The sequence below is a fragment of the Micromesistius poutassou genome, assembly GCF_964030765.1.
Source record: "Micromesistius poutassou genome assembly, chromosome: 17".
Lineage (NCBI taxonomy): Eukaryota > Metazoa > Chordata > Actinopteri > Gadiformes > Gadidae > Micromesistius > Micromesistius poutassou.
The window spans coordinates 9,185,125-9,210,098 of record NC_140287.1 but is presented as its reverse complement, the minus strand read 5'-3'; the positions used below and the strand labels follow the sequence as shown (position 1 = coordinate 9,210,098).

The 24,974-nt window shown below is 51.0% G+C and overlaps 1 protein-coding gene across 1 annotated transcript in view; it reads left to right on the top strand.

Annotated features, from left to right (window-relative positions):
• The window catches only part of LOC311362653 (signal-induced proliferation-associated 1-like protein 1), a 42,097-nt gene that overhangs the window by 3,342 nt on the left and 13,781 nt on the right, over nucleotides 1-24,974 (top strand). Inside the window, exons 2-8 of the mRNA XM_084482546.1 lie at nucleotides 12,907-14,574; nucleotides 14,691-14,821; nucleotides 16,431-16,619; nucleotides 16,970-17,144; nucleotides 18,867-18,970; nucleotides 19,301-19,458; nucleotides 24,049-24,628. Coding sequence (XP_084338672.1) covers nucleotides 13,107-14,574; nucleotides 14,691-14,821; nucleotides 16,431-16,619; nucleotides 16,970-17,144; nucleotides 18,867-18,970; nucleotides 19,301-19,458; nucleotides 24,049-24,628 — 2,805 coding nt within the window. The 5' untranslated portion in view covers nucleotides 12,907-13,106. The remainder of the gene's footprint in view (nucleotides 1-12,906; nucleotides 14,575-14,690; nucleotides 14,822-16,430; nucleotides 16,620-16,969; nucleotides 17,145-18,866; nucleotides 18,971-19,300; nucleotides 19,459-24,048; nucleotides 24,629-24,974) is intronic.

Genomic DNA, 24,974 nt, shown 5'->3' with positions numbered 1-24,974 from the left:
ACTGGGCCTCCACTCATCATCATGGGCTTGCCTACAGACAACTCCTGCCTCCATGACGCCATGCTCGGTGTTGTCTCAACATGTCTGTCATTCGCTGCACCATCTTAATTCTGTCGGCCCGCACACTCGTCTCCCTGAATATGATTACCCCAGCAATCTCTCGGCTCCCAGTCAAATGAAAACAGCAGGCAGAAGCAGACAGAGCTCTGGCTGCGTCTATGTGGGCAGTAGTGGAATCATTTCCCCATGTGAAACCACAGAGGCTGAAACGAAATCGGAGAAGCGGGCCAGGAATGTATGAGGGCTTGACTGTGGCTGGGAACCACGGGGCTCTGGATGCACAGACAGGTCTGTTCAGCTTTTCCTCATTCCTGTGCGCGTTTCAACTGTTTTTGTTCCAATCGGGAAAAGCACCATGTTTCACCTGGAATTCTCGACACAACAATGCACAAAGCAAGGTTGACCTTCCAATGTATTAACTTCTCCAACGGGGTTTTTCGGATGAGTCTGCCAAACCTTGGGTTAAAACGGCGAGAGCTTCTTTCTAGGCTTGCTTCCTACATTTCAACTGAAAAAAATAATTCTTCACATCGCTCCAATGTTCCACATCCTCTGCTTCCAGGGAAATGTCTTTCCACCCTCTGAGTTCCGGTGTTACCTTTTTGGCAAAGCTGGACGAGAGGAAAGGCACTGTTGGGAAAACAGGGTTTCCTTATCCTGAATTCTTCAAATTCAGACAGCGTTATTGTACTTTGATGGCCTGAACAGTCTGTTTATGTAACAGGCATGCACGCACGCGCGCACGAGCACACACGCACACGCGCAAGAGCGAAAGGCACTCACTCACAATGAAGATCATTAATTGACATTGATAGAGAGGAGTAGCTCAGAAATACCACACACCAAAACAATCGGATTACAAATCTCTTTCTAGTGAGATGTCAATCCAGGCTGAACGGGGTCAGAGATGGACATGACTGGAGTACCGGCTGTGACACCGCACATGGCATTGACGAGCAAAATGTTTTCTGTTTGCGCCAGGTGCAGAGGGCCGATAGGCTGTGACTAATAACAAACATGGCTGCCTTCCCAGCCTCCCACCCAAACACGACTAGCCAGTGGTTTCCCTTTGCACTATGTTGATGGACTGATGGTTACTCCTACAGGGGTTCCTATCAGCTGCCTTAACTGAAGGGGAAGTTGGTTATGAGTTAATGAAGGGAGTAAACCGTTACTTTGGCTTAATGTGCTATGTAGGGAAACATACAGCAATGAAAGGGACATTTCAATGTACCATAAAAGGGACATTTGACTGTTCCATTATGTCTGCCCATTATGGCAACCATTGCACCCCTAACCATCCCTAGAGAAGAGATCCCCCTTTCTGTGTTCCTTCTCAGGGTTTCCTTGATAATAAAGGGGCTTTGTTTTGCTATTTAGAGGGTTAAGGGTTAGGGGGGGGGGGCATGTAATGTGGCCTGTAAAGCCCTCTGAGACTGTGTGATTAAGGGCTATACAGATAGAATTGATCACTTAACTTAGTTAACTGTTAACTGAGTTAACAGGAAAAAGGTGTGTGTGTGTGTGTGTGTGTGTGTGTGTGTGTGTGTGTGTGTGTGTGTGTGTGTGTGTGTGTGTGTGTGTGTGTGTGTGTGTGTGTGTGTGTGTGTGTGTGTGTGTGTGTGTGTGTGTGTGTGATGCTAGCAGGCTTTAGCCCAGGTTTCCTAGCAGCAGCATGATGAGGCAGGTGGCCCCACGTGTTGAAGTCATTCTCCCTTTTAATGCTAATTAGGAACACGTCACCAGGGACTATCCTTGACATGAAAAGCAAACACAACCTACATTGTTTGTGTGTGTGTCTGCGCGTGTGTACGCACGTGTCGGTATACAAATGATGACACAAATAACACATTAGACCAGATTATCCTGAAGTTCAAACAATGCTTCAGTTGATACTTGGCATATCCTGTGTCTCCTGTATGACTCCTGAGGATGCAAAGCCCTGATTTGCTTTCACTTTTATTCCCAATGGGGTTGCAGGGCGGGGGGGGGGGGGGGCAGACAGACATGCTAATTACTTTCTGCTTCACACAATGTTCATGAATCAAGACCAAAACATCAGACTATTTGAACAACCTCCGGATATTTTCTTAAAGGTGCAGTGTGTAGGATTTAGGGGTATCTAATGGTGAACCAACCAACTGAATAACCTCCCCCCCCCCCTCCCCCATAACTCCATAACTTTCCAAAATGTAGGAGAAGATACCGGGGCCTATACTCCCCTGTAACGGGACAGAAGGTATTCCCAAAAGGATGGCATCGTTTACCAAAGTAGCGAGCATCCAAGTGTTAAGTGATGAGGTTCCTTGATTTATTTAGAAAATCTATTAAGTTATTGAGCCCGTATAACTACAGGTCATAACTTGCAAGTAAGACAGAGATTATGATAAAAAATCATCAAACAAATGGTGGGCTCCATGGTGGGCTCCATGCAAGATGACCCGCTCCGATGTAGATAGCTTGTTCTAAGGTAACAAAAAAACACAATCCTTATTTTCTAGGGATTATACACTAATTAAAACATGCTTATGAACATTATTCCATGTGTTCCACTAGATAGCACTAAACTCTACATTCTGAACCTTTTAAAAGTGTAAATGTTAAGCACCTTTTCTGGTGCGTCTTTCATGTTGATATGGCTTGTGTTTCTTCATTTTATTTGTTTCTTTTTTGTCATGTAAAAGGGAGCAGAGCTGGCCCTCTGCCTCAGGCCTCCAATTTAAATGAGATGTAAATGAGTAGTTGTAGGGTTTTAGCCGAGCAGTGTGTCAACGTGTGTGTGTGTGTGTGTGTGGGTGTGGGTGTGGGTGTGTGGTGCAGAGTCACATCGTAATGTCGTTTATTTACTGCGTTTGGCAGCCAGTGATTTTCAGCTAGGTACGCTGCCCTGCAACAGCGACAGAACGATTGTGATCCAAATGGCATTTGGAATTGATTGGCTCCACAGCCCTGGTTGTACACGAATGAGTAGGATCTGATTGGTGGGAGCGCAGCCAGTGTTCTCCACACGTGCCAGGATCAATCACTGGAAAGCGTGCAGAGATACGGTGTGTATCTTTGCATCCATTTGTTCCGTCGTATTTAAAAGTGCTGTGCTTGTATGGTAGCGTTATAGTACTGATCTGTGTGTGCAGTGGCCTGAAATGTTCTGTGTGTGTGTGTGTGTGTGTGTGTGTGTGTGTCGACAGCACAGGCACACCTGTGCTCCTCGCCATGGAAACAGATGCCGGGGGGCGGGGGGGGGATATGTCTGTGTTTGCGGTGGGGAGCAGCTCCTCTAGAGACGAGGCAGAGAACACCCGCGGGTGCCCCACTCACCACGCTCATAAGTTTCCTCTCTGCCATCTCCCTCTTCTTCAAAGCCCTCATCCTCCTTACGAATCACAACCGGCTACCCAAGCCCTTTTTTTTTTCCCCGGACTCAGCAGCTGCGGCCCTGCAGGGAACGCTCTTAAAAACACGTGCCCAGCCCTTCTCTCTTTCAGTTCATCTCTCATTTAAGGAGAGGAGGTTCGCCGTCATGAGGATATCTCCATTCGGGAGACACAGCACCACCCGACCTCAACCCTGTTTCCGTTCCCTCTCCTGATAAATGCCGTCGTTTGAAAAGATTGGATGGTGTATTTTTTTGCAGGGCTTGACTTCATGGATGATGTGTGTGATGGAAGCAGTGACAGTATAAAGGGGGAATGAGTGAAGCTTTTGGAGCTCTTGGCCTCGCAGGAAGAACACTGTGCCTGTTTTTCCTGTGGACCAACTGTTCAACGGTTGCCGTGATGTTTAGCCATGCACACCTCGCCATTCATTTTTTACCTCCACTCGGCCGGTTGTCCATTCGGTTTGAGAACACCTGTTCAGTTGCACCCATCAATTGTTGTATCAGCTGTTGTTGTGTGGCAGGTTGATTAGGGTTAGCTTCGGTGATTCTGACCAAACTAATTTATAATCTGAAAAAAAAGTTTTGCAAGACGGTGATTTGAATGGACGAGTTTAGCAAGACGGTGTCTGGAAGCTTGGCCCCTTCTGTGGGAGATGACTTCATGACTTCAGGGAGGTGGGGTGCAGAGTGTTTCCAAACATTGCAGTTCTCTGCCATGTTGACACCTCTGTTGCAGAGAGAATCTAACAAGTCATTGTCAACTGACATTGCTGCTTCGTTTGCTGCACATGCTGAGTTCCTGTTCAGCCACACGCACACTCACAAACACGCACACTGAAGCACGCACACACACAGAAGCACATGCGCACACACACACACACACACAGAAACACACACACACACACACACACACACGCACACACACAGAAGCACACGCACACACTCACAGAAGCACACACACGCAAGCACACACACAGAGTATTAAACTCTTCAACTTACATTTAGAGTTCATTACAATTGAGCAGCGACAAAATCAACAGAGTACTAAAGGTACATTTTGGCTCGGGGCCAGCTGGGGCATGCATTTGGAAATCCAGATAATCATAAGAGCAAACAAACAAACCCACAGCACACTCTCAAATGCCAGACTCAACACCCTGTTAGGAAGCAGGTTTTGGTACTACACTGACCTAACCTGATACACCCTGACCCAACACTACCCTGACCTAACCTGATACACCCTGACCTAACCCTATACACTCTGACCTAACCCTATACACTCTGACCTAACCCTATACACCCTGACCTAACCCTATACACCCTGACCTAACCCTATACACTCTGACCTAACCCTATATACCCTGACCTAACAAGATACACCCTGACTTAACAAGATACACCCTGACCTAACCCCATACACCCTGACCTTACCCCATACACCCTGACCTAACCCCATACACCCTGACCTAACCCCATACACCCTGACCTAACCCCATACACCCTGACCTAACCTGATAAACCCTGACCTAACAGGATACACCCTGAACTAACCTTATGCACCCTGACCTAACCTTATGCACCCTGACCTAACCTGATAAACCCTGACCTAACCCCATACACCCTGACCTAACCCCATACACCCTGACCTAACCCCATACACCCTGACCTAACCTTATGCACCCTGACCTAACCTGATAAACCCTGACCTAACAGGATACACCCTGAACTAACACCCTAACCCAACACTATACACCCTGACATGATAATACACCCTGTAACGGCTGACATCATCCAACACCCCACATCTTCTCTTAGATCAGTCCATCCAGACCGAAAATAAACTACTAAACATAATTCCAATTGTTTCCAGATTTTTCCCAGATATAGCTTCCCCCATTCAGGCTACTTTCCCACAGCCCTGACGTGTCTGTCTGTCTCTGAGCATTGCTGCAGCCTGTGCAGTGTGTTGACCGTCTTCTGATATGTACGAGTGCACGGGCAGCCTCTGTGTTATACCAGTGAGCTCCTCGGCTATGAAAGGGAGATGGCTTTTGAAAGTGCTCTATCTGCATGCTTCACCACCAGCACCAAAAGCCCCACAGGCCTAGTCACTCGCTGCCCTGTGGCTGTCTTTAAGGGCTTGGCTCCTGGCATGGGGAGAAAGGGGGAGGATTACAGGAGGAAGAGAGAAAATCTGCCTCTCTCTCTCCCCCCCCCCCCTCACTGAATTCAACACTTGTGTTAATTATACTGCTACTACACACTCAAGACTCTTCTACTTTGATTCTCCACTTGCCACCAGCTCCCCCTCTTTAAACACACACACACACACACACACACACACACACACACACACACACACACACACACACACACACACACACACACACACACACACACACACACACACACACACAGGAACAGGAACACGCACACACGCTCAAATAAACAAAGAATAACGCTCCCAAATACACAGATGGGGTGGATTTGATACTTGGTAAAAAAAAAAAAAAAAGGGGTTTTACTGCAACACGTTGCCTAAAGTCAGTTTAAATATTGATTCAGTGTACTGCGGATACAATCGAACACTATGTCACTAAGTCCCCCTCTCGGTGGCTGATTCTCCCCATGAGCTCCGTGCTGCCCCACTTAACAAGGCCTGCTGCTGGGAGATGCTCCCGTTGCCTGAGACCAGCCCACGGTCAGACCTCCCGTGGCTCAGACCCCCCGTGGCTCAGGCCCCCATTGGGCAAACAGGCAGTTGCGAACACGGCCCGCTATGTTAGCTTTAGAGATCGCAGGGGCCTGGACATACCAACGTAAGAACTGGCTATTGGCAATGGGTGAATAACATCGCTGGCAAGCTGGTGTGTTTTTGGAGAGTCAAGAGTGGGAGGCTATTACTGCATGATGAAGCCGTTTGGAGATATGATTGACTCCCTGTCGTCCCTCGGGAACTTCATATTTAATATGTGTGGGGGGGGGGGGGGGTTAGGGCGTCCATGTGGCATCACATTTCCTGGATTATCCCCACTTTGGTTCATGAGTGCTCCCCTTACGTCTGATTTATTTTATTTTGGAAGAGTGGAGAATGTGGTTGAGTTGCTATCCAAACACTACCTTATCTTTTGGCAGTGTGGCGGGATGGAGACGTGGTTTCTTCTCACTGTGTCAAAGAGGACCCCTGTTGACATTGGTCAAAGCATCTCCTGAATACTACATAGTTAGAATACTTCTACTACAATCTCCGTGCGTCTGTCTTCACGGCCTGACTACTCCCACTATCATCTAGGGGCTTTTATGTGTGTATGTTTGTGTGTGTTCGCTGTCACTCAAACCTCCAGGTTGTTTTTTTGTTCTGTGTGTGTGTGTGTGTGTTGTTTTTGGAGCACTTTGGACTGTGTGTGTGTGTGTGTGTGTTGTTGTAGCACTGTGAACCTGGGGTGTGTGTGCGTGTGTATATGTGCGTGCCTCCCAGCTCAGTGTCTCTAATGGAATAATGGAGCGGCTCTGGCGAGGCCGGGTGTGGTGGTTGTCAGGAGAGCGGGCCGGAGGAGGGCAGGCACGCAAGGGGGGGGGGGGGGAGAAAGTGCACCCTAGAGCAGCAGACGACCACCTTCCCCAAAGCCGGAGCGCTGTGCTGCTCTCCAGTCTCCAGCAGACAGGCCGCCTCCTCATTAGCAGGTTTTACATTCCTCTCCAGGCCTCGGCAGCCCCTCCGGCGCTTCCTCTCCGTCGGCATTCACGCCACATACCTAAAGAAGGAGCACGCGACGAGCCGCTGAAACCTTCCGTCAAACCTCAGGCAACGAACCAGTGCGAGCCGATCCCCAATAAACGCAGACCCGCGTACAGGGTTGTAAAGTCCTGTAATTACCACACGGAACAAGCTGTAAACGGATGGCGTGCCTACCGGGAGATTTCAGCGCTCTGTCTTCCGGTCTCTGGGTCTGACAGGCCGGTTGGTCGGTAACACGCAACACGACGACATTAGCTAGCGGTCGATGTGAACGAATGGAGGACCACTCCAATCTGTAAAAGCAATGCAATTAGCTCTCCCAGACGAGGTACCTCGGGGGGGGGGGGGGGGGGACCTCGCGTCCGAGCAGCACACTGGACTTTCATTGTGTGTGCCCGGAGCCCACCCACACATCATCCCGCCGTATTGAAGCAGGAATGCATTTAACGGCCGCGGCTACAAACAACGTTAAGTGTCTCTGGCCACCATTTATTCAGTGCCGTCCCGCCCTGTGAGAAAAGTAAAACACTGCAGGAATGCTTTAGAAAAGGAGGACAAGAGCTCTGGCTCTGTGTTTTTCCTTGGTTAATATAATCTGCCTCTCGTCTACAAGTGGTCTCTCTATCATGTTCTGAGGGGAAGAAGACGCTACCAACGGTACGGCCAAGCTGATTTACTCCTCATTGAGCCGTGTTGAAAAGCAGAGTTCTGCTAGCCAAAGGCCCCCGCGTTGCGAACAATGCCCATCTCGGAGCAAGGCCACAGAAGCAATGGAAACACGCAGCCACGGGTTTCTCTTAAGTGCTTCCAACTTATGCCAGGATCGTCGGCCACAGACCTTTTGTGCGGTCGGTCGAGCGATTCGTCGCTCCGATTGTTTGGCACTATATTGTGGAGTGCCACCACATCCGAAAGCACGCATTCCACGGAGCACAGGGGTCGCGCCCTGAGCTAAACCGCGAGGAGGCAGACATGGCTGTGGTGTTCTCGAGCTCTGACAGAGGAATGCTCTCCACAACAAGTCCCCCCCCCTCACCGGCGGTCCCCTGGACGGTCAACGTGCAACAACCTGACTGCAACAACATGTCGCTCCCGGGATTTGCCCGTACATGCCTCTCGCTCTTGCTTTCCTTTCCCCCCCCCGTCTCTGACAGAGCTGGTGGAATTCCAGAGTCTCTCCACTTGTGGTTGGAGGAGGCTGGCATCGCCTGCCAGCAGACATGTATTCTCATTCGTCTCCCTTTTTTTCCCCCTTTCAAAGGTTTCGAGTTCTGGGCCGGGGAGAAGATCAGCCTGGGGGACCCTGGGGTGAGGAGGAGGAGGGGAGAGAGGGAGGGAGGGAGTCGAGCTCATGCGTTGTCGCTACCTGTCCGTCTGTTTTGTTGGCCTTTTTTATGACCCGTATTGACTCCACCTCCCCTCATCTCTCAGTCCTTGAGACAGACGGAGACAAGGACAGACAGACAGAGAGACGTCAGACAGAGAGACAGACAGGCTCACTCTCTCTCTCACTCACTCACTCACTCACTCACTCACTCACTCACTCACTCACTCACTCACTCACTCACTCACTCACTCACTCACACTCCCCCCCCAGTCCAGCAGGGTTGGCCAGCCCTGTCCCTGCACAGCCCGGTTCAGTCACTCCTACGAGCGGGGAGAAGTACTGTGGGTTAAGGGTCTAAGGAAAAGAAAAAGAAAAGCAACTTTTTCTCAGTTTGACCTCTGGGTGACCTCCCGCCCTCAGCCTTGCTTACAGTCCTATGTTGTTACGGTCCTGCTGCACATTCCACTGGATCCAGTCAAAACCTCACCCGCTGGTCGGCTCTGTGGGAAAAATCTTTTGGAAAACAAACAGATGGTACACACGTCACTCAATTGTACCTCTTATGTGTGTGTGTGTGTGTGTGTGTGTGTGTGTGTGTGTGTGTGTGTGTGTGTGTGTGTGTGTGTGTGTGTGTGTGTGTGTGTGTGTGTGTGTGTGTGTGTGTGTGTGTGTGTGTGTGTGCGCTGAACACCGGGGTGCTCTTCAGGAAGCGGGAGGAGATGACAGGCTGAGTGGATTACATCACAGCACTGGTTGTGTTTGATGTGAGTCCGATCCCAGCGCGGCGGGACGTGAACACGGACCGGCCCTTTGTTTCCTCTCGCCGGCCCCCCCGCTTCTCCCTTCCCACCTGCCAGCCGGGGCTCCTCCATCTGCTCCGTCATCAGATCATGCTCTCAGATGTTTGACAATGCCTATTCTCTCACTGCCTCCTCTCTCCTCTTACCGTCGTAGAATCTGATTTATTCGTTTAATTATTTTGGATTGGATTTGTTTTCTCGGTCCGCTGTGAACAGGTGTGATGAGGGAGGTCTTCGTTTTAATTTTTAAATCTTTTTCCTGTTTTTTTGATTCACGATTGACAAGTCATATCCTATATACAATATATACATTATATACACATTAAGACAAACCCATCCAAAGTTCAAAAACAACGTCCCCTACTGGAAAGTTCAAAACAACCCTGTAAAGTCCCTTAATACAATATTTAAAAGCAAAACAGTAATACATATTCACACGCACACACACACACAAACACACACACAGGAATATTGCTCACCCTGAGGGAACGCACAATCTAGCAACCAGGGAGGGCGGTATCAGGGTCCCAGCAGGCATCGCTGGGTTGTGATTGTGAAGTGGGGGGCTCCGGTGGTTTCCAGAGCAGAACAGAGGGAACCCTGTGCCCACCAGACCGCTCTCAGAGAAGGACTGGGAGGAGGAGGCCACTGCTGAGAGCAATGGAGGATTTCTGTTTGGCGACTTTGGTGTGGGCCATTCAGACCCCATTCACCCGGGCTGTAATTACAAGCTTGTCGGGTGATCTTTCTTCTTTTTGTTCCTCCAGCCAGGGAGTCTGAGACACTTGTTCACTCTGTAGGGGAACTTCAGAAAACACACACACATACACACACACACACACACACACACACACACACACACACACACACACACACACACACACACACACACACATATATATAATATATATACACACACACACACATACATATTCCCTCTTTGAGACCGTAGAGCTTGTCAAAGCCAATAAACAATTTCACCCAACACTTGGCAAGGGTACACTTTTTACACTATAGCAGGAGTAAGTCAACGGTGTGTGGCCTAAGAATCACCCTAAAGATATCTCTGCCCTAGATATGTTGGAATGTCACACTGTTGCATCAATGACGCTTTATCTTTTTGGGAATCATTGGACGTGTGTGTGCGTGTGCATGTGTGTGTGTGTGTGTGTGAGGAAACATGGAAAGTCCCCCGCATGTGACTCAGTCATCACTCAGACACACCGTGTGTGTGTGTGTGTGTGTGTGTGTGTGTGTGTGTGTGTGTGTGTGTGTGTGTGTGTGTGTGTGTGTGTGTGTGTGTGTGTGTGTGTGTGTGTGTGTGTGTGTGTGTGTGTGGTCTGCGTACAACAACAGTAGCCAGACCGGGCGTCCCAGCATGACATCATCCCTGGCCTGGTGTGTGTCTTCCTCATTCCGGACAGGACCGCCAGAGCAGCTGGACGAGCCCAGCCCCCATTACAGGAAGTTAGCTTCACTTAGTCAACACACACACATGTCCGCTCCGACCTGCCAGAGTAACATCTGTCTCCGTAACCACTTATCCCAACGCACACCGCTATTTAGAAAGGACCACTGTAATCGCACACATATGTTAAGGTAAAAATAATAATAATATTATAGTAGTATAGAAATACGTAGGTCTGTGCATAAACAGAACAGTTGTGGATGTAAATATGCTACTGGTTTATCAATGGGACAACGCTGATGACACATCTAGGAAAAACATAGTAATAAATAACTCAAGTGTTGTACTCCCATGCCCTGCGAGTACAACCAGCAATAATAAAAAGTGTTGCTGGGGGCGACGGGAGGAGGTAAATGTATGGTCCCAACACAACATTGTATGAAGGAGTGTCCCTCCACATACACCCTCTCCTCCCCCTGGCTGGATGCATCATGTTGTACACGAGTGAGGAGACCTGCACTGTGTGCGAGACGGACGGTAGATTAGCCCTTCTTAAATGTCAAAAGTCAGTTGAATGGATGAACCTGCATGGTTTGTCTTTTATCTTACAGCTGAAAGTACCCCAAAAATACAAAAGTGGGCATCCATCCGTTCACCTGACCTTTGTGTTTTCCAGCGTTGCAGTATTAGTGCTCCGGTTGGACGGTTTCTCTCTGTACAGTTGACCCCTCGGCGGTTCTACTTAATTTCTCTCCAAGCTTTCGAGAGGATCAGGTTTTGGAGCGCAGTGTTCGGTTTCATAGGTCTGTTTTCAGAAAACAAAGCTAGGAGAGGGAGCTTATCCCTGAGGCACCGCCCAAAACCAAACCCTTCTGTGTACCTGCACTGTTTACCTGATGCCTAATGCCTAGCTGTTGGTATTATAAACTTTTTTTTTTTTTAAACCAACAGCAATCCGTTAGGGTCCGTTGTTGCTAGCCGCCCGCGGGTTTACCGTGCACTGGTTGCCAAACATAGATCACAACGGTTGGAGTTGCGTATTATGCAAACAAACCTCTTGAAATTACTGGGGGGGGGGGGGTTAACACAATTTATGACTCACTAGGCCGTGTGTAGAATGTGTGTGCCAAGGTTTAGTAGCATATAACGCGAGTGAATTAGTGCTCTCGAAGCCATCTCTTCTCTGATTAGCAGCTGTGGGAGCTGGTGCTGGCTGGCGGTGGTCGCTGTGCTGTGTGAAGGTGACTGTGCAGTAGGACCATCACAGCTCTGACAGCCAGTGGATAATGTGATCACAGCCCACAGCCAGCCAGGACCGACTGAGATGAGGAGCCTTAATCTCCTCCGGTGTAAGGCTGCCAAATATGCCCGATCTGCCACGCAGAGGAACATCACCCTGGTCTCAGAGAACGTTCAAAGGGCCTGTTTGCTTTTGATGTGTGTGTGTGTGTCTGTGTCTGTGTCTGTGTGTGTTTTTATATTATTATTTTTTATATTATTGTGCTTCTTGGGTTGGTTCCAGAATGCAGCATCTTGGCAATTTAATTGACTTTTGTTGGCTAATTGATTGCTCGGTAAGAGACATTAAAGGAGTCGCAGCATTATCAACAACAGCAGAACATTCAGGGCACTGCCAGCTTAGGACTGGGCTAGATTCAGACGATTTTGATTTATTGGAAGCATAATTTTTTTATTTTATTTAGATTTTTTTACACAGGCCAGGGCCTGCATAAGTAAGTCTAACATTAGTTTATTAAATTGCCAGCAACATCCACTTTACACATTTCATTTGAGAATTGAACAGATGAGCGTAGAGGCAGGCTTGTCGTTTTAATGAGGGAATGCAATTTATTTTACATTTGGCCAAGCTTTCATGTTTCCCCCATGATGCTTATTCTGAAATTGGTTTTGAAAGCCGTGCCTTATCTGTAAATAACATTTCAGACACTCTGTATGGACTCAGTGACGCCCTAGCAGAAGGAAAGTAAGCAGAATTCTGTTACGCCCGCCCGTTCCTAAACACATGCATTCCCTTTCACTGCTGTGGAAATGGAAATGAAAAACGGGTTTAGAAGTCTGAAAGGAGCATGTTGGTCTCAAGTGTCACATCTTTTGGAACATTTCCTCAAGGGACGGTTTCATATGAACTGTTGAAGTACCTAAACTCACATTTTTCTTCTGCCCTTATTTCAGCGACATTTCAGCGATTACGGACACGACTCCCTGGAACGGCCGACCCAGAAGACGTTGCGGCATGAAGGCTTGAGGCGGCCTGGTCCTTTGGGTTCCTCCTGATCCAGAGAAGGCTGCCCATGAATTCAGCCACCTGCATGCAGTCCTAGAGGCAGCCATGCCCCCCTGCTAAGTGCCTTGTTGCCTCAGGCCCTGATGCCATGACCAGCCTGAAGCTTCCGCCACCGATGGAGCGTGGTGGATCGATCCCTGCCACAGACGAGTTCTACACCAGACACCTTCGCATGGTCAACGGCGGCGCCCTGCCCACGCGTTCTGATAATGTCCATCCCCCCGGCGGTATGGGTGTGCCTAAGATGGGCGTGCGGGCGCGAGTAGCCGACTGGCCCCCTCGAAAGGACATGGCGATGAGCTTGTGGCACCCCACGGAGGGCCAGAACCCCGGTCCGCCGGGCGGCGGCGGCGGCAGTGGCCAGTCCCACAAATCAGGCCTCTTGATCAGCCCTCAGGACTCCTCCATGCTGCGCAACATCCACAACACGCTGAAGAACAGGACTCAGGCCCAGGCCAACAACTACAGCTCCGACACCCACTACCTGTCCCCGGGCGAGTACCGGGGCCCCGCCCACAGGAACCCGCGCCAGCGCCGCATCCGCCAGCGCAGCAACAGCGACATGACCATCAGTGAGATGGAGGGCAGCGGGGAGAGCGGCGAGGACTGGGGCCCCGCGCCGGGCGCCAAGTGGTCCCCGCTGCACCGCGAGTACGGCAGCACGTCCTCCATCGACCAGCACGGGCCGTCCCGGGACAGCTTCTTCGACATGCTCAAGGGCTACCAGGGGGAGGCGGCGGACCAGCGCAGCGACGCCCCCGACGGCCTGGAGGAGCTGCTGAGCGTCGGCCAGTCCACCGCCGACCTGCAGGAGAACCTCGCCGAGGTCGACGCCCCCAAGCCCAAGGACCGCGACAAGCCGCCGAAGAGGCGCTCCAAGTCGGAGACGGGCGGGGAGTCCATATTCCGTAAGCTGCGCAGCGTCCGTGGCGAGTCGGACTCGCCCAAGGGCGGGTCGGACGCGGAGGACGGGCGGTCGGAGGAGGCGGGGCCGCTGCTGAAGCCCTGGGCGAGCCAGAAGGGCTTCTCCCACTACGACGTCCAGAGCATGCTCTTCGACCTCAACGACGTCATCCAGCTGCGGCAGACGGCGAGCAAGCGGAAAAACACCACCACAGGCGCCTCGGCCGCCGCCGCCGCCTCGGCCACCTCCACCCTCTCCTCCACCCACAGCCTGCCCTACAGCTCCCCCGGCGGCAGCCAGGAGGAGCTGAGCGCCAGGGACAGCCCGGGCCCCGACTCGGAGGAGGAGCAGAGCAACGAGATGCTCCTCAGCTGCCCGTGCTTCCGCAACGAGATCGGGGCGGACGGCGCCAGCAGGCGGAGGCTGGGGCTGGTGGGCGGCGGAGCCGGGGGCGTGGGCCCGGGGGTCCTGGCCGGGGAGGGGGGTCTCTACGAGACGGCCGTCAGCTCCCACTGCACGAACGCCGGGGTGGCGGTGCTGGAGGGCCCCAAGGAGGGCCACAGCTCAGCGCTCAGCGACAAGGGCAAGCACTACATCGTGGAGCACGTGGACCTGGGGGCCTACTACTACCGCAAGTTCTTCTACCTGAGGGGTGAGACGCACTGCCGTCCGGGGCCCTTGAGCAATGAGGTCCGTTCATCGGAGAGCTTTGTGGGTTATGCCTTATCCCTGGACCGCCGGTGTGTGTGTGTCTGTTTCCTATTTCAGAGCACTGGAACTACTTTGGGATGGACGAGGCGCTGGGGCCGGTGGCGGTGAGCCTGCGCAGGGAGAAGCTGGAGGAGGAGAAGGACCTGGGCCAGCAGTACAACTACCGCCTCATCTTCCGGACCAGCGAGGTCAGTGGTGCCCCGGCGTTCGTACCGCATCGCTTGGAATCACTCCTTTGTAGTTGCTTTAAAAGCGCTCCGTTTTGTCCAATGCTTGTGACAAACCGAGAAAGACAGAGATTATACTTTTGAGTATTCAATCGTTTATTGTCAGTTTGTAATTGTTGGAAACGATGGAAAATCAATATTTTAGAATGGGATCCCATTCCCGGTAAGGTCACTAAATGTTCAAAGGCTCCTGGCTGTAGGCCGGATATCTCCTCGACACTGTGTATTTATCGCCCCGGCTCTCCTCTGCTTCCCACCGGGGAACTTCCTCGGGGTGAAACCTGCAGAAAACTCTGCACCTCTTTATGCAGCCGGCCCTCCAGGCCCCGTCAGTCACACCACAGCTGTGGGGGACACACTTCAGGACATGTACTTTCCCCCTGACCTCCATGGCCTGTCAGAGCCCTGCCACCTGAGAACCCCCAGTCGGTGAGACCGGTTAGAACCGGTCTTCACGCTCCACGACGACTGCATACGACATCTATACACAGCTAGAATAATATAGACAAGCTCCCGACTCATATTATTTTGCCCAATTATCGTATTAGGGGAACGATGTGTGTGTGTGTGTGTGTGTGTGTGTGATTAAGGACTTGACGGCCCCCAGGACCAAAATATCTAAAGACAACATCCCCAGCCACCCACCCCCACACGCCCCTTACATACCTGGAGAACAGGGGCCCATTGTCAGGGCCCAACCCCATGCATACAACAACACTCGCCCACCCTTCCCTTCCAGCTGCATATGATAGGGGAGTGTGATTGGGCTCTCCCCCACGACGGAGCACAATGCAGAGCTCTATGTACACAGAGCCCTGCAGACTCCTGCAGACTCTTGCTCCCCACTCTCCACTGCTTTCCGTTGACTCCCGGCCACAGATGGAATTAAAACGGCCGCTCATGTTGTTGTTGTTGTTGTTGTTGTTGTTTATGTCAACTTCTCTCAGGGCATGGGAGTACTTTTTAAAAGCCATGGCAGATTGTGCGCTTGTATGTGCGTGTGTGAGTATGTGTGCATGTGCATTTGCGTGTGTGTGTGTCAGGATGCATGAGTGCGCGTGTATGCCCTACCATTCTGTGTACGCTATTTATATTGCTTGCTTTATATTGTCAGCAGAACAATAGCTACAGCAATAGCTGTAATTAACAATTATTCACCGAAGGCAAAGTGAATTCACAGAGCCTGAGGTGAATAATTGTTTTAGTATATACTACACGTGAACACTCAAAAAAATAAATAAAATATTAAACACTTTTTGCCGGGATTTCTTATTTTTTATTAGCGGTTTATTTGTTTTTATTAGTGCGACGAAACGACCGTCACACACGACATTTTGCGATGAAAACAATATCCCATGTTTGAGATCTCAATCATGGGATATTGCCCAATATCCTGAGATAGCGAACCAATCTAATTGCGCCATCTTAGGAGGTTCACGTGTAGCATATACTAACAATAGATATAGCTGAAGAAAATATCAAAAGGGCAGCCGGTGATTTCTGACTTCCACCCATCCATCCATGCATGCATGCCCTCCTCCTCATCTCTCTGCCCCGTCTCCCCCACCAGCTGACCACTCTTCGGGGCTCCATCCTGGAGGATGCGGTGCCCTCCACAGCCAAGCACGCCACCGTGCGGGGGCTGCCCATCAAGGAGGTGCTGGAGTACCTGGTGCCCGAGCTGGACGTGTCCTGTCTGCGGCTGGCCCTCAACACGCCCAAGGTCACGGAGCAGCTGATGAAGCTGGACGAGCAGGGGGTAAGGAGGCCCAGAGAGAGAGAAGGAGAGTCATGGGGTAAGGAGGCCCAGAGCCAGAGAGGGAGAGTCAGGGAGTAACAGAGGGAGAGTTCTTCCCAGTGGGCTTCAGAGACAGTGTTGGACAAGTAGGGAAGTGGCTGTTCTGGAAGTGCCACGACTCCTCGTTCTGTGAAGGTGTGAATGTGCAACATCTTGACCCTGTGTATATACTGACTCAATCTTGTGTGTGTGTATGTTTCTCTGTTAATATATGTGTGTGTGTGTGTGTGTGTGTGTGTGTGTGTATGTTTTCTGCACATGTGTTTGTGTGTGTGTGTGTGCATGATTTCTTGGTCTGTGCGTGTTTCCAGCTGAGCTTCCAGGTGAAGGTGGGGGTGATGTACTGCCGGGCCGGCCAGAGCACCGAGGAGGAGATGTACAACAACGAGAACGCCGGCCCCGCCCTGGAGGAGTTCCTCCAGCTGCTGGGGGACAAAGTCCGCCTCAAGGGCTTCCTCAAGTACCGCGCCCAGCTCGACACCAAAAGTAACGTCTCCCACTCACTCACCCAGGGGTGGGGGTCAGGGTGGGGATGGGGGGTGGGGTGCTCATTAGCATGGGTGTCTCTTGACATGATCGGTTCATCTGACCTCCACCACATGCCCTGCCCTTGAGCAAACAGCATCCCGTGTCTAAAGTCTGTGCAGGCTGCTGTGCTATAGTGTATAACACAGTGTTATAGTGTATAACACAGTGCTATAGTGTATAACACAGTGTTATAGTGTATAACACAGTGTTATAGTGTATAACACAGTGCTATAGTGTATAACACAGTGCTATAGTGTATAACACAGTGTTATAGTGTATAACACAGTGCTATAGTGTATAACACAGTGTTATAGTGTATAACAGTGCTATAGTGTATAACACAGTGCTATAGTGTATAACACTGTGCTATAGTGTATAACACTGTGCTATAGTGTATAACACAGTGCTATAGTGTATAACACAGTGCTATAGTGTATAACACTGTGCTATAGTGTATAACACAGTGTTATAGTTTAACACAGTGTTATAGTGTATAACACAGTGCTATAGTGTATAACACAGTGTTATAGTGTATAACACAGTGCTATAGTGTATAACACAGTGCTATAGTGTATTATCGTTTTGTACCCAGACCGATCAATCCTTCATCTAATACCCAAACTTCACCAATCTCGAATGCATAAGGAGAAGGATCCTCAAAGAAGTCTTATCACAAACACACACACTCACACACACACACTAACGCATAGACCTCACATACACACACCTTGCACCCTCCTATCCTGATTGTCCTACCTCCCCCCCTCTCTCTCCCTCTCTCCCCCCCACTCCTTTAAACCCATAATGCATTTTGATGCTGGTGTTCCCTGGAGGCTAACCTGATCTGCGCTTGTAAAGCAGAGGTCATTTGGGTGTCAGTCTTGGCTCTGTCAACACATTCACAAGATTAGCTTTCACTTTAAAACTCCCTCCCGCTTTTTTTTTTACTGTTCTCTCTTGGGACTGCATCCTTTGTCCTTCTTATCTGGTTTTCTGTTAAATATTTCCTTTCACCTGACCTAATTCACACTCTCTCTTTGCTGCCTCTCTGCCCCTCTGTCTCTTTGCTCTCTCTCTCTCTCGCTCTCGCTCTTGCTCGCTCTTGTCATGTGTGCTTGCATCATCTCATTTAATTCTTTGATCTCTCTCTCTCTCTTTTTTTTAATATTTATATATGACTGACAGTCTGCCTAACTCGCCCCTCAATGGTCCTAATGAGGGTAGGATGAAACGGCAGCTCATCCCAATCATGGCTGTAATTACTTGGAGCTATTTTGGGCTGCAGGGCCACCCCTACTCACCCAGAGGAAAGCCCCTCACGTTGTCTCTCATGCAGGGCAGTAATCAGCTATCATTATAGATGCTGCTGGGCCTGCCATTCACACACCAGATTAGGCTTTGAGTCGCTCGAGGTCAAACGTGAATGTCACAGAATTGTTCTTATTGTCCAATAAAGGCACATCCATGATCATGGTATTAATTGTTGTTGTATATTGATGGTTTAAATGAATTATTCAGGCTGGCAGTCCTATCATTCGGCAGCAGACTCTTGTGTGTTTGTCTGCACAAGAGACACTGCGCTCCGAGCAACCATCAGTACATCCAGCTCCTTACATGGAGTCCAGTTCCTAACATGGACTCCGGTTCCTAACATGGCCTCCCCGTCTCCCCCCCCCGCAGCGGACTCCACCGGCACGCACTCCCTGTACACGGCCTACAAGGACTACGAGATCATGTTCCACGTGTCCACGCTGCTGCCCTACACGCCCAACAACAAACAGCAGGTAGGTCCCGCCCCGCGGAGCTCCCCCTCCCCAGAGACTGTCAGAGAGCTCGTCCCGTTCTCGGCTTATCAGGGTGCGCATTCTAGAATGTAAATATTATAAACTGTTTGGGCAAAGGATGTTCCGAAGATAAAATAAGCAACATTTTGTCAAAGATAAGGAATGTGTTCGCTATGAGAAGAGTACCTTTTCCATTGCTCAGTTATAAGCAGTATTGCAATATAGTTTTTCCTCTTGGCGAATATCGCAAACAGCAAAACTAATATGCTGTATCGTGGCAAATGCAGTCCATCTATTGTAGTTATTTTAACGACCCCCCCCTGATATCAGCTGCTGAGGAAGCGCCACATCGGCAACGACATCGTGACGCTGGTGTTCCAGGAGCCCGGCTCCCACCCCTTCACCCCCAAGGCCATCCGCTCCCACTTCCAGCACGTCTTCATCATCGTGCGGGTGCACAACCCCTGCTCCGACAGCACGTGCTACAGGTGAGTCTGTGTGTTGCCGCATGCTCACAGGGTGTTCTGCTGTAGGGGTTGGAGAAATGTTGCTTAAAGGTGCAGTATGTTGGATTGAGCCTCTAGTGGTGAGGGGGCATATTGCAACTAACTGGATACTAACGCTGAATTCAACACACCTTCACCTTTAAAGGTGCGTCCAGGTATTTGTTTTGACACGTTCAATGTTGAGGTCCTCATAGTTTGAAGAGTTTATAAAAAATAAATATGTTAATGGTTAAATTAAGGATTTGGGAAAAAATGAAAAAAGGGTTCTTGTTCACTTTGTTATCCTTTTCATTTAGTCTATGAAGGTCACAGATGACGCAATGCCAGATTTTGAAATGTTCTTCAGCAACCTAACAGGAGTATAAATGACTAATGTGGCCTCAAGACTCTAATGACTTCACAATGACAAACCTATCCATTACACAAGCAGTGGGTTCAACCAGTAGTCCACCAGCAGCAGGTTCAACCAGTAGTCCACCAGCAGCATGTCACCGTCTTGCGGGGGCCAATTTGACCGCAAACCTTTTAAAGCAGCCTTTACTTTACTTGCAGCCAGCTACCTGCGGTCCCAATCTCATGCTTGCTAGCATTAAGACAGAAGCACTGACTGCACAGCACAGCTCCCAGCGTCACTTAAAAGCCTGCTGCGCGACCGCAGCCCTGTCTTCCTGCCTGCACTCAGACTCTGTGTGTGTGTGTGTGTGTGTGTGTGTGTGTGTGTGTGTGTGTGTGTGTGTGTGTGTGTGTGTGTGTGTGTGTGTGTGTGTGTGTGTGTGTGTGTGTGTGTGTGTGTGTGTGCGCGCATTTGTATGCATTTGTTTGATTATGGTTAACGGGGAGAGATTGACCCTGGAGCCCCTGTCTCGGCGGGGCTAAGCCTGGCTGTTGGTTGGTGGATGGAGCCGGCCTCAGCCCTGGGCGCTCAGGGGCCACAATGGCATCAACCACACACACACACACACACACACACACACACACACACACACACACACACACACACACACACACATTATCACGGTGCAGCCTCTTTGATGTGGTACCCTTCTTCCCCAGCCTCCTCACGTGCACCACGTGCACATACTTTATACATGCTTTTGTTTTCCCTCTGTCTCCCTCTCCATCCTCTCTTGCTCTTTCCCTCCCCCTAAGTCTATCTTGCAGTCACTTTATCGTACACGCACGCAGGCACCCTTTGCCTTCGCTTCATTCCCCTACCCCCCCCCCCCCCCCCCACATCCCCACCCCCCCACCCCCTGCATGCACATGCAGTTCTCTCACAAAAGCTCACTCTTTGCAGATTCTTATAATACACCACCCCCACTCCCTCCCTCCCTCCCTCCCTCCCCTCCCCTGCCTGCCACTGTGCCTTGGGGCAGCGCGAGGCAGCCTGGTCAGAAGGAGTTAGCACCGCACACATCAGAGAGGGGCTGCCTTCAGCCGGACATGTGAGCTCAGCGGCGATGAGGGTGGTGATGCCTGGGTAGTAGGAGGGTGGATCAGCAAAGCCTCTCAGAGCCCCAGCAGCCCGCATCGAGATCAGACCGAGGCAGGGGTTAGGGAGGGAGAGCAGCTACTTAGCGCCTCTCGGTGCCCTTGATAAATCATCAAATTGTTTTTGGGTCATACCCCGACCTCCTTACCCCCACCCTGCTCTCCAGATCCCACCCCCCCACCCCTCGACCCCCCCTCCCACCCCCCCACCCCCCACCACCCCCCACCCCCCAACTCCCAAACCTGGAAGTTGCAGCTTGTTTTTGTTTTGCTTTTTTTTCCCGGGGATTCTGCGGTTTCTTTTCGGAACGGAACCCGACTTGGTTCAGGATTTTCTTTTTAAGGCGTCCTGTGATTGGGAACCTATTATGAACAAGGAGGAAGAAAAGAAAAGGCTCCCTGTTTCGGTTTTCCTGGTCCTCCGGCCCAAGATGAAGCTTGGGATACAGGAGTCTTGAGAACAGTCTGGTGACCCGCCCCTGGAACGCCGTCGCTCTCTGACCTCCAGCTGGAGTCAGCTGAGGTCTTCTGGTGGCCCGACTTCAAGTCACCAGGACTCTAGGTTCTACAGGGAGAAACTGATCACTTTTCTTTTTCATTGATAAGGCTGACGCAGGTAGGGAATATCTGGAGGATAGACTGGGACAGGAATATTTATCCAGGTACCCACTGCTGTGTTTTTGTACTTGGTGTTGTAGCAAAGTCACTTTAATCTAAATATAGTAATGTAGCACTTTTTTTGCTAACAGCAGTATTATCCTATTGTGTGTGTGTGTGTGTGTGTGTGTGTGTGTGTGTGTGTGTGTGTGTGTGTGTGTGTGTGTGTGTGTGTGTGTGTGTGTGTGTGTGTGTGTGTGTGTGTGTGTGATGCTTTGCAGTGCACAGTACCTTGGGATATTCTGAAACTGTGGACTTTTGTCCTTGATATCAGCCTTTTTTTTTTCCGTGGTTAGGGTTGACTGATGTGTACACAAGCAAGCGCACATGTGTACACACACAGGCACACACAGGCACACACACACAAACAGGCACACGCACACAAACGGGCACATACAGGCACGCACACGCCTGCTTTGAAGGCTGTTTGACACACAAACAGATGAATGTTTGCCAGGGTCTTCTCCAAACACGCGTGACGTTTGGAGCCCGGAGCTCGCTCCCCCACTGCACTGTGCCAGCCTGACAAACTCCTCCTCTGTTCCTGAGCAGCAGCAGCAGCACTATCCCCCAGCACTGACACTTTTTAATTTCAGACATGACGTTCTCTTTGCAGTGTAGTCGTCCAGTTTGCAGTTTGGCGTCGTCAGGATCCGACTGCACTCGAGATCCCAGGGTGCTTGACAGGGGATCTAATGAGAGCAAAGGGCCCTCAGTCCTCCGGGTGCTAATCCACCGCTTTACAACCAGGAGTCACACGGGGGCCGGCCGGACAGATTGCGTAACAAGAGGCTTTGTTTAGAGAGAGAAAAAGCAGGCTATTGTGGCCCCGCTGGTTTACACTCGCGTGATTCTTGCGATTTCCGGGTCATACCTTCATGGTCGAACGCACTTATTGTAGGGTCGCTTTGGATGTAAGCACTAGCTAAATAAATGTAATGTCAATGCAACGTTGTTGTTATCGTAGCCCCTCGAGATGGCGCTCCTCTGTAGCGTAGCGTGGTGTGACTGTGTGTGTGTGTGTGTGTGTGTGTGTGTGTGTGTGTGTGTGTGTGTGTGTGTGTGTGTGTGTGTGTGTGTGTGTGTGTGTGTGTGTGTGTGTGTGTGTGTGTGTGTGTGTGTGTGTGTGTGTGTGTGTGTGTGTGTCACTGGCACCCCCGCTTGTCACTTGCAATTGGAAACGCGTGTATATGTGTCCATGTATGCCCTGTGCAGTCACGTGCGGACTAGCGTGGAAAGAGCTAAGCAACATCGCCGCATCTCCCGCGGCGCGGGATGTCTGCGCTAAACGTGTCGGACGCAGGCTTGTCACGCGTGTCACTTCGCCACTGGTCTTGTCCTCGCGTACTCCCCTGGTCTCCCCAGGCCTGCACTCTGGCACTCGCCGCCATGTTACCCTGGTGTGTGGATTCCCAGAGTATTTGGTCCCGAAACATCCATAAATGTCAGTTCATTTTGTGTATACAGGAATGACAGCGTAGCGTTACCTTGCTTGTTTAGCTCGTGGAAAAAGAATGCAGGTTTATGACTCTATCCTGACTTGACTGTGCAGGAGTCTTGAGTAAAGCCTAATTTGGAGAGCCTGTCGGAGAGCCTCTCCGTCGTCTCCGGCTGCATGAAATATTTTTTAAGTGTTCGTCACTCCGTCAAGCGACAACGGAGACGGCAAGGGCTGCGATTGGTCCTCTAAAAACATCATTTCCGGAATTACTTTTCCGGTTTGACTACTATCACAACGTAAACACTGGCAGCGCCTGCAGCGCTTGCATTGCGTATCTGGCACCACGACGGAGAACTATGAGGGCTCGAGGGGTCTCCGTGGTTACGCAGTTGGATAGCGCATTATGCAGTCGTAGAAGTGTAACCAGCGCTTTAGGGAGGTGTTGGGAGATGTATGAGTCCTAACGGAAGCACAACAAGTGAATAGGGTAAATATAACCCAAGGGCAAACCCTGCAAAGATCTCCTAGTGTTGTTTTACAAGTCCATTCACTGCTGTCGGGAGCGACCTCACCTTTTGTTGCAGAAACAAAGGAGGGCAGGATGTGTTGGGGGAACTCCTGAATGTAAATGTCAAAGTGCAGTAGACAACACGGGGGCGTGTGGCTCAGGAGGTAGAGCGGGTTGGCTGGTCACTGGAAGGTTGCTAGTTTGATCCCCGTTGCTAGTTTGATCCCCCGAGTGTCGAAGTGTCCCTGAGCAAGACACCTCACCCTCAACTGCTCCCGCCGAGCATGGTTGACACCGCCGTCGGTGTTGAATATGTGGATGACTGGGTGAATATTGTAAAGCGCTTTGAGTGGCCACTGGTTAGAAAAGCGCTGTATAAGTGCAGTCCATTTACCATTTACGACCGGCCCTGCGGTTGATCTTCGTGCACCAATGAGCTTCACCGCTCGGTTTCCTCTCGTTTGCCCCCCTTTAGCGTGGCCGTCGCTCGCTCCCAGGACGTGCCCTCCTTCGGCCCGCCCATCCCCCAGGGCGTGACCTTCCCCAAGTCCACCGTCTTCCGGGACTTCCTGCTGGCCAAGGTGATCAACGCCGAGAACGCCGCGCACAAGTCGGACAAGTTCGGCGCCATGGCGACGCGCACGCGGCAGGAGTACCTGCGGGACCTGGCGGAGCGCCACGTGACCAGCACGCCCGTGGAGCCCACCGGGAAGTTCCCCTTCATCTCGCTGGCGCACAAGCGGCGGGAGCGGGTGCGGCCCTACAGCGGGGCGGAGCTCCGCAGCCTGGGCGCGGTGACCTGGCAGGTGCACGCCGAGGACCAGGTGGCGGGCGCCGAGCGGGAGTGCCTGCTGGCCGTGTCCAACGAGTTCATCATCCTGCTGGACCAGGACGCCAAGGCGGTGGTGTTCAACTGTGCCACGCGCGACGTGATCGGCTGGTCGTCGGGGAGCCCCGCCTCCATGAAGATCTACTACGAGCGCGGCGAGAGCGTGTCGCTGCGCTCCATCAACAACAACACCGAGGACTTTGGCGAGGTGGTCAAGCGGCTGGAGGTGAGTGCCCATGTGGGCGTGGAGACACGCGCGTATGCACGCGCCCATTTGTGGGAGTGGGAACGCACGAGAAAAACGTACAAACATGTCATCAGCGTTCGCTCATCGCGCACCAACCAAGCTAGACCGATGACAAGTGCATCATAACAAACTTCATAAACGCCTATGATTACCGTTCATCTTTTTAAAGTTTGAGAGTCGATCTAACTTTAGAGCCATCGAAGGCTGTGCGAAGCGTAAACGAGGGCTCCCGTCTGTGAGCCATGTTGGGGACGTTAACATGGCGACGACCGGGCCTCTAATTACACTCACCTCAGGCCCCAGCTGTTTGCGCTGCAGGTCTGTG